The 9906-nt window shown below is 36.9% G+C and overlaps 1 protein-coding gene across 1 annotated transcript; it reads left to right on the top strand.

The window, feature by feature from the left end:
• The first annotated feature begins 3274 nt into the window (after positions 1-3274).
• Positions 3275-8441, top strand: LOC133798707 (protein Iojap-related, mitochondrial). Its single transcript, XM_062237149.1, has 4 exons — positions 3275-3712; positions 3830-3917; positions 6250-6347; positions 8190-8441. Exons 1-4 carry the CDS (start codon positions 3440-3442, stop codon positions 8259-8261), a joined length of 531 nt encoding a protein of 176 aa, XP_062093133.1. The 5' UTR covers positions 3275-3439; the 3' UTR covers positions 8262-8441.
• Positions 8442-9906: the final 1465 nt, after the last annotated feature.

The following is a 9906-nucleotide window of genomic DNA, read 5'->3' as shown; positions in this document are numbered from 1 at the left end:
CAGAGAAAGTTTTCCAGGAGTTGATTGACTGTTTCTTGCTTTGTTTGAACCACTGTCTGGCCGGCCCAGTCAGTGTGGAGGGAAATATTAAACACTCGGGGCCAATGTTGTGGGCCATCATCAAGGTATTGAACATACCCAGATGATTTGACAGATCCTCGTCTCCGTTGAATTTGGATAGGTGCGACATATGGAAACTGGGCAGGTATGCCGTTGCTGCTATGCTGGGGGTGAAGAGCTCAAGCTCGTCCCCTGAATCATATTCGTCTTTTTCTTTCTCCGACAGGAGCTTCCTCATTAGCTCCTCCATCTAAGCCAGGCGCTCAAGGGTTTTGTCCTGATCTCCTTGGTTATATCCAGGGCTGTTCAACAGCTCCGGATCCATTGTATACGTTTGGTGGGTTATTGCCCCTCCTATCTTAAGATAGGTTATTTGGGACATTCCCGCCGTCACGTACCTCGGATAGGTCTCCCCTTGAGCGAGCATGGCTGCCACTTCCTACAGGGTCCCCCCTATGAGAGTTAAGGCGATCTCGTAGGTCGCCCCTTGGGGTGGCTTGAGGACTTTCCGCCGAGCTTAGGCGTTGGCGCAGGTCTCCGCCAGAAAGGTCACTTCGGCGACTTCCGGTCCAGTAGCTCCCGTTAGAAAAGCTCGGAGCCCGCCTTTGGGGCTGAGGATCCGGGACTTCTCTGGGCGTCCTGCCACGATGGGAAGGTCCTGCGGAAGGTGGGTTTCTCCTGCTGCTCCCATAAGCTGGAATATCTCGGATGGGTCGAGGAGGAGACAGATATCTTATCGGTGAAGGAGGATGTCTGACCGGGGATGCAATCCTATTTCTGTCAGGGCGGATTAGGTTAGGTAGGGGCCTTTCGGCCCTGCCAACTTGCGGGCCTTGCGCCTGGCGATCTGAGCGGGGCGCAGGACGGCTGGCCGAGACTGGTTGTCGCTGTGAGCCCTCCCCGGATCTCCTTCTAGAATTCCCTCGAGCCCTCCTGGGTGCGCTCGAGGCTGGCAGTGAGCTGGGAGTTGAAGTTCGGACCGAGCGGCTATACTGTTGCTCGGCCCTGGGTAGTTCTTCGAAGGTTGCCTCTCGGCGGTGCGATGAGGGAGTAGAGTTGGATGTCGGAGGTTTGGCTGAGCGGCTAGGCCTGGACCGATTACCCCGGCAGGACTTATGAGTCTCGCCTTGCCTCTTTCCGACGTTAGCGTCAGTTGTAAGAGGGGGTAGTCGGGCCAACACCTCCTTAATCTGCTGATTAGCTTTCGCCAGCTGACTCCTCAGCTGAGCATTCTCCATCTCTACTGTTGTGTAAAAGTCCGGGTTTGGATTAAGTGGCCGGGGTGCCGAACTTCCAGTGTCATCCTGGCATATTGGCTGCTTGCCCGGCCGCTGCTGAACTTTAAGGTTTTGCTCACCGGAGATGGCGGCATGATGGGCCTCCTGCCCATCATGCTGGGCTGCCTCGTTACCGTGTCTTGATCGAGTGATCACCATGGTTGGATATTTGCAATAACACCAATCTAACAAGCTCTCAATGAAAGCACCAAACTGTTGACGCGGTTCTTCGCCAACAGGTAATTAAGAAAATAAGAGAAAGGGATTAGTGCTGAGTGATGAATTGAAACAGATGAATGATCTTAATATGAACTGAAGATATGACTACGTTTTTTAGGTGGTTCAAAGGTTAAAATCCTTCTACTCCACCAGCCAATATTATTACTATGTCTGGTATTATTTACAGGGTATTTCGTTACACAATAGAATCTAACCCTTTGCAACTCCCAGGGTCTCCATATTTATAGGAGAGGGTACCTGGGAGTTGGTAAGGGGGGTCATCCTGTGACCTTCTTACCCATCATGTCACTTCTGTGACATTCATGATTAATTCCTAAAACCTGACAGATGAAGTGTGGTATAATCAATAGGTAAGGGGGATAATGGGCCGCACGGCCCAACCCAGTCGTGGGTGCCTAAACATGCACGTTCATGCTGCGTGTCCGAGAATTCAGGGATATATTAGACACGTGATGTCTAATATATGCACGTTTACATTGCGTGGTTGATTTTACAAGGGGTCATAGCTTCCAACTCCAGCTCGTGCCTCGGGCTGGATGCCTTCTTGACCCGCGGTCCTCATATCTCTGATTCGACCCTTAAATAATCTTGATAAATTTTTGGCTACCTCGAGCTAAAGAGGTAGGACCTGACAATAGTAACTCCGGGCACGTGGTGTTCATGTGACTGATATAATTATGCCATATCTCAGCTCGTTAATAGCCCGTGGAAAAATAGGGCGTACAATTTAAAATTTAAAACACAACTCATTAAAATTTAAACCACAAAGCTTAAAATTTATACCACAATTTTTTAAAATTTAAACAAAAAAACTTAAAATTTAAACTACGTTTCTTTAAAATTTAAACCACAAAACTTACAAATTTTACCCTATTAGGCTTAACAAAATAAAATGTATAATTTTTTAGCTATTAATTTAACCATGTATTTGTTGTGTTTATTTGTTATGATATATTATTCAAAGCTATTAACTAACTAACAATAAAAATAGTTGAATTCGATGGTTGTGCTGTTTCTTATGCTATCATGGGGCATGAGTTCCACTATGAGAATATAAAGTAAATCATAATTGATAAACATGTCAGCTTAATCTACATTTCTATATAATATTGAAAATATACAAATTTTTTTTATAAATTTAAATTGATAATTAATTTTATTATGAATTTTTAATATGGAAAAGATTATATATAAATATATTTAATATTAAACAAATTATTACTAAATTATATATATATTTATATGAGAATTTTTTTATAGCGTTTCACTTTAAGCTGTATCGGTGTGGCTTTCAGTATTCTCCATCTCCATCTGTGAATAGTTTTTGGCATGATTTTTTTTATGACCCTGTATATTGTAGCTATTTACTGAAAAACAACATGTTTGAACCTAGTTTTCGGTACTGTAAACTATTCGGAATTTTTTAAAAATTTACAGGATGCTCTAAATAGCTACAATATACAAGGTCATAAAAAAAAATGGCGTCGAAAACTGTTCATGGGACGGGAATACTGACAACCCCACCAATAAGGCTTAAAGTAAAGTCCTATATTAAAATTGTCCAAAAATATATATATATATATGTATATATATATGGATATATTCTAAAGAAAACATGAACAAAAAAGTATAATAACTTACAACTGGTAACAATTTGTGCTAAAACTTTTTATGACTATTAATATTTTAACTGGTACCAATTTGTTCTAAAACATTTTATGACTATTACCCCTTCACTAGCTTACCTGTTTCATCCAAATTTTAAGAAATCCTCTGTTCAATTTTCATTTAGGGTTTTGAATTTCTCTCTAGTTTTGAGGTATCCACTGATTCATCTCAATCTCTAAAGAGACGTGATCCTAATGTGGGCTGCTACTCTACGGTCTCACTCTCCTCAACTCCTTCAACCATGGAAGCTAGGGTTTTCAAGTTTCTATCACTCTTTATCTTCCATATCTAAACACATGGGGCTTCTTGAGCTACAAGAAGTGGAGAAGATTTTATCTGATGTTAGGGCAGATAATGTGAAGGTTATACCAGCAAATAAGCAGCATGATTGGGCTGATTTCATGGTCATTGCAACTGGGAGGTCCACTTGGCATGTTAGGAACATTGCTCAAGCCCTAATTTACCAGGCAGGTTTGTTTATTTTTTTGTTTCTTGCTTTTTAATTTCCATTAACCAAAGCCTCCATTTTTGTTTACCCTTTGAGGTTAGATTGACATTTTTTTCTTTTTTAATAAAATAAACAGGTTAAGCAAAAGCAAAAAGGAGCTCGCCGGTTAGTGCTTCCCAGTGTTGAAGGGCAAGAAGGAGGAAAGTGGATTGTGATTGACTCTGGTATGGTATTAATGTGCTAATAATGCCACTGTTTTGTGATAAGCTTTTTATTTTGCTCGAATGAAATCATGTGTAGCTGTAACTAGTAATCTTGACATTCCTAACATATATGGAGTCTGATGGGAGAATATCACAATATAAAGCAAACTCTCCAACTAAGTTCTAAAGCATCGGAATTAATCTTTTTCTCCTTTGTGTGAATCTACTATAAACAATTAAGTAGAGTTCAAAATCAAAATCATACACCACAAGAACACAACCAATTAATGTAGAAAAAACCTTATTGGTGTAGGAAGATAAAAAAAAAACAAAATCAATCACCTAAAGCTTGTGCTCATACGAAAGTTCTCTCTAGATAAAACTAGAGACAGACAATCAACAACAACATCAAGAAACACATCTTCTTGGAAACTAACAATTTTTTCAAGCTAATGGAGAAATCACACGAAAAAATAGAGTTGCTTTTTATAGACCTAACCTAGAGCTCACAAACCAATGAGCCAAAGTCGATCTCCATCCTTTAGATTAAAAATCTTGCGTTGTGAACCTATCTGCAAAATTTCAGCTCAATCGGAGCACAAGATGAAAACTATGCAGACTGGAATTTTGCATAAAACTTTGCTCTTTCTCTTTCTCTTATTGCTTTTTTGCTTTTTGATCAGCAAGTAGCTCTTCCAGGAAACAAGAAACTCTATACATTTGCAAATGTTTTCCTCTTTAGGCTAAGCAAAACCAACCAAATGGGCTTTTGTGCCTCCTCCACCAAAAGGGAAACCCAACAAATCTCTCCCCTTTCTCGATTAGGTGGGGGGATCCTTCATCCTGGCAATCAAGCCACAAGTTTCTAGTTTTTCTTTTGATATTGCTTCTGTCAACATTTATTTTTTTGAAACAAAACAACACTACTTGTATTATTAATATAAAGAAAAAAAATACGAGTAGAATTGGAGTACAGAAAAACGTACTACCCAAACTCACAAAAACAGGAAAATAGAAACAAAACAAAATAGAACTGCCAAACTCTATATTCAGAGTAGGCACATTTATGAAGCAGAAAAGTACAAAACCAGGTTACAAAATACCCTGCCAATTCTTAACAAGATCTGAAAAAAAGATGTCTTTGAACTCTTTCACTTTGAACAGCCACCCAGGTCCTGATCTTCTCCCACAACATCTCCAAAGATTCCTCTTTATCATCAAATATTCTCTTATTTCTCTCCAGCCACAAAGCCCACCATGCAGCCATGGTCACCACCTTCCATAGCAGCTTCCTCCTCCTCTTACCTTCTATAAACATAGACAAAATATCTATGTGTTGAGGAGGTATAACCCGTTCCATGCCAAATTCCTTCAATACTTTGAACCATAGCTCCAGTGAAAAAGAGCAATGAAGGAATAAATGATCAGCGCTTTCTCCATTAGTCTTGCACAACACACCACCCTGGAGACAAGGCATGATGAGGTCTTCTTTTTTGCAAAACATCATTGACACTTATATGATATAAAGACAACAACCAAACAAAAATCTTTAATTGGAACAGGACTCTTCCATAAAATTTTGTCCAAATGATAATTCTGGATATTACCATTTACAGTCAACCTTTCAAAAGCTGATTTGCAAGAGAATATTGCTTCTCTCAACATGTCAAAGCCATTATTATCAGTGTGAATTTTCTCAAGTTGAAGTAACTTGTTGAGAGTATCTCTTATCCAATGATACCTCACAAATGTGATATGTTTGACCTTGAATGAAGTGCTAAGTTCTTAGCCATGTGAATAGAACTTTGATTATCTCAAGACATACTTCTATTACTTGAACCAAGCTCTCGCAAGAATTACTTCATCCATCACAATTTTTTAGAAGCCTCTGTTGCTGCAATAAACCTTGCAAGAATCCTCATCTCCTGCCATATCTGACTCTGTGTATCCAACAATCACTGGTGCCAGAACTAAGTGTAAAATTGGAAATACCTACGTCTCATAATTTACTTTACTGCATCCCAATGCTCTCTTCTTGGATTTGAGAGAATACAACTAACAACTCCAATTGCACGAGCTATATTTGGCCTTGTACACACCATTGCAGTTAGGGTTCGATTTATATTGTGATTTTTCCAATGGGGTCTTCACGGGATACCAAAAATTTCCATGCTGTACGTTAGAACTATTTTAATTATTGAGGAAAGTTTCCAATGAACTAATCATGTTACACGATTTCTCTGGTAAGATATTAGAAATTTAGAATTTCTATGGTTGTTATCAACTGTTGATATGGTGAAAGTTCCAGACTTTATCTTAATAGTTATCAATGGTTGTTTTATTCATTGTGTAGGAAAAGTAATAATTCATGCTCTTGATGAGAATGCTAGAGAGTACTACAATTTGGAGGATCTTTGGACAACAGAAACGTCTGAAAAGGAGCCAATCCAGGTAAACTTGGATGGTTTAACTAATGAAATTTTGAAATGCTCTTATATTTATTTCTCTGTTGTCCTAACTGAATATGCTTTCTCTGACTTCGTAAAAATGTTTAAACTAATGGTATAATGAAGTTTGGATGCTTAAATTTTCCAATTTACTTCCTTGGTATGTTTACTGTTTTTAAGTTTATGATTTTTTATTATGACTACGTGATACTAGTTTTCAAGGGAAAATGAGGTAACAAATTACTTCTCAATCTTTACAAGCTATCTATGGCTTGGTCCTTCTTGATGATTTTGAGTTCAGACATTTTACCGCCCATTGGTTGGGCTTAACATAGTCCTGTCAAATTTTTTGGTGATAACCACATTAATACCATTTTTCCATATTCAATACACATAATTATCCTATATTTAAAAAAAAAGAGATCTATACCTTTTTTCTTAGAATATTGGACCAAAATAGCCTTCTTAACATATAAAAAATGCATCAAAAAAATATATTAATTTTTATTGAATTAAGATTTCAAATTTATAATTTTAAGGTAAAAAATACAAAAAAAATAAAAAAATATTACAAAGCATTTTTTTTACGTTAAAAAAAGTTTTAAAATGTAAACAAAAATTAAGAACAGTTATTTACGATTTACTTAAAAATTTAAAAGTGTAAACAAATTGTTTACATTATATTTAAATTTGAAATAGTAAACAAGTAGTTTACAACTTATATTTAAGTTGGTTTGAAATTGTAATCGAGTAGTTTACGTTTTTGTTTATGTTTTTGTTTATCGTTTGAGTTTTTTTTATTGAAAATTAATCACATTTATTGGAATAGACATTCAATAATATATTTATGTTTAAATTTGAAATTGCAAACAAGTGTTTTCATTTTCATAGATTCTATGCTTGTGGAGAGTAATTTTTTATTTACTTACAACTAAATTGTAAACAACGAATTTACTTTTTATTGTTTAGTTTAATGAAATTGCAAACAACGAGTTTAAAATTTAGTAAAGTTAGAGTAAAATATTTACGAGTCTATATCTTATAGAGATAACACAAATTTTTATTAACAAAAATGTAATTAATGAGTTTATTCGTTAATTATTTTAATAAAATTACAAGTATTGACTTTACTTTACAATAATTTATTTAAAAAATTCTAAACTTTCCTAACATTATATTTAAAACAATTAGTGTTAATTGATCTAGCAAGTTTTTCATTATAACTTTTGGAAAAAAATTGAAGAACAACAATAATAATTTATTTTTAAAAGTGTGAACAAATAATAATATATTTGAATAAGATATTAGAGACTATGAGAATATATGGAATTGAGAAATTTGAAGAAAAAAATATATAAGTGTGAGAGTTTGAAACAATTAAACTATTTAAAAAGGACAATTTGGGAATTTTATTATAAAAGATAAGTATTTGTAAGGAAAAATAAAAAAGTGAGCAATTTTATGGAGTGATAGAAAAAAAAGGCATTTGTGGCCATTTGCTAGCCATCTTGCATATACCATTTTGGCCAAAGGTACAGTGTATAATGAGCAAGGAAATGCTCTAAAGGAGGAAAGTACCTATCTATCTATTTGGTAAACCATCTTGTCTCTTAGGGGTTACGTATAGCGGAGCTAACTTGCATCGGCCAAACTATGGAGAACAGCTCATTGATGACTTAATTAATTTTGTATCATTCTATTTCTAGGATCTAGGGAGAAGCTTGTCAGTCAAAAGGGTTATAAATCCTTTTGTATATTTATAATTATCACTTGCCAAATTTCAGTATTATTAATTACTTGAATGGTAAGAAGTCCTATTGTGCTCATCTTTTGTTTTTTTGTTTAGGATTTGGAAAATGCTATGGTGAAGGTTCGTCGCAAGAATAACTCCAAAAGACCACCCCAGGAACATGCTTAATCTGTCACATTTTGTTTTTACCTTTATTATATACATTTTGCATTGAAAGGTTCCAGCTTGTTTAATATGTAGACTTGGAGGAGCTAGTTATCCCGTGTTAGTTTTCATGAAAATATATTGGTATTTGATTGCTATTTATTTGGTGTACTCCCCAAAATTGTAAAGTGTTAGTTATTATTATTATTATGGTCCACGTGGATAAATGGGTTTAATTATATTGGTTAATTAAATAAATATTGTAAACACCACAAATTGTACATGTTCCTAAAAGACCCCGGCCTCACGCAACGCCTTTGCGAGATTGACAAGTCTCACCCCATGTGAGACCCAAGCTCACTTCGCCTTGCTTTCCTCACTGAAGGTCATATGGACCCGTGCTTAGGTGCCGTGCACCTAGGCGCCTCGCGCCACCAGCTGTGCGCCCAGGCACCTCGCGCTGGGAGTGCGCATCGCACCGTCTCGCAAGGCCACGCCTCGCCCAGGTGCCTAGCGACATGCACCCCATCGTCTCGCGAGGCCATGCCTCGAAGGCCTCGCCCAGCTGCCCAGCGACACGCACCGCATTGCCTCGCGAGGCCACGCCTCGCAGGCCTCGCCCAGCGACGCGCACCGCATCGTCTTGCGAGGCGGCCTTGCCTAGGTGCCCAGTAACACGCACCGTCCCGTCTGGTGAGGCCACGCCTCTATGATATGAGCATATGCCCTACTAATGAGGCCCTTCTCTATTCTCTAAGGAAGGCGTCACCAGCGGGGCGCGACTTGTAGGAAAAACTCATTGTAGGATCTTTATTTATTTTCATGTAATTTACATATTATCAAACAAACATGCAAATTCCTAGAACATGCTCCTATGAAATTGATACAAATACAGAGTAAAGTAAAAACTTACATTACGCAGCGGAACTGGAACAACTCCATCCTTCAATCTCTCTAACCATTGATTCCTTTCTGTAGCAGAGTATTATCAAGAGATTGAACAAGATCAGCAACACAGTCTTCCTCACCAAGCCTTTGATCAACCTAGAACTAGTGTGGGCTGGTTCTCAACACATGAGATAGAGATCTTGAAGAGAAGAAGAAGAGAGAGTGGCCAAGAAATGTTAGACTGTCTAGGTTTTCACTTACCCAAATAAACTGAGACTGACTTGCTTTCTGAAAACCCTAGATATCATATTCCTTATATAGGAAACTTAGTGGGATTTATTTAAATTTAAATTAATTAAAAATAATGAACAAAAATAAAAGCCTTGGACGGCCATAAATGGACTTGGGCCCAATCTCTTTGTTTTGAATTTAAATCCAAACTGAGCCTAAATTCAAAACTTTTTTTTAATTAATTAATTAAATCCTTATTCAAATTAACTAATTATAATTTGAAACTTGATTTAATATTATTTATTTATATTGATACCAATTTATCAATATTAATAAATTTACCAAAAGATTCTCTTTTATTATCTAAATCTCATATCTCTGTAAATTTTCCAAAATTGACCTAGTCAACTTTGAAAATCCTAATTGATAATTAAATCAATTAATTGAGACATTCTAGATGATTTACTCAAAGGTGATGCGGGGACCATGGATCCATGAAATCAAGCTCCAACAAGTTACCGTGAATTTATTTACGAATAATTTTACTACC

The sequence above is a fragment of the Humulus lupulus genome, chromosome 8, assembly GCF_963169125.1.
Source record: "Humulus lupulus chromosome 8, drHumLupu1.1, whole genome shotgun sequence".
Classification (NCBI taxonomy): domain Eukaryota; kingdom Viridiplantae; phylum Streptophyta; class Magnoliopsida; order Rosales; family Cannabaceae; genus Humulus; species Humulus lupulus.
This window is presented reverse-complemented; position numbering and strand designations above follow the sequence as displayed.

Coding starts and splice junctions, on each gene's coding strand:
- LOC133798707 (XM_062237149.1), top strand. CDS start 3,440: ATGTGGGCTGCTACTCTACGGTCTCACTCTCCTCAACTCCTTCAACCA. Junction 3,713..3,829: donor CTCAAGCCCTAATTTACCAG/GCAGGTTTGTTT, acceptor TAAAATAAACAG/GTTAAGCAAAAGCAAAAAGG. Junction 6,348..8,189: donor CTGAAAAGGAGCCAATCCAG/GTAAACTTGGAT, acceptor TTTTTTGTTTAG/GATTTGGAAAATGCTATGGT.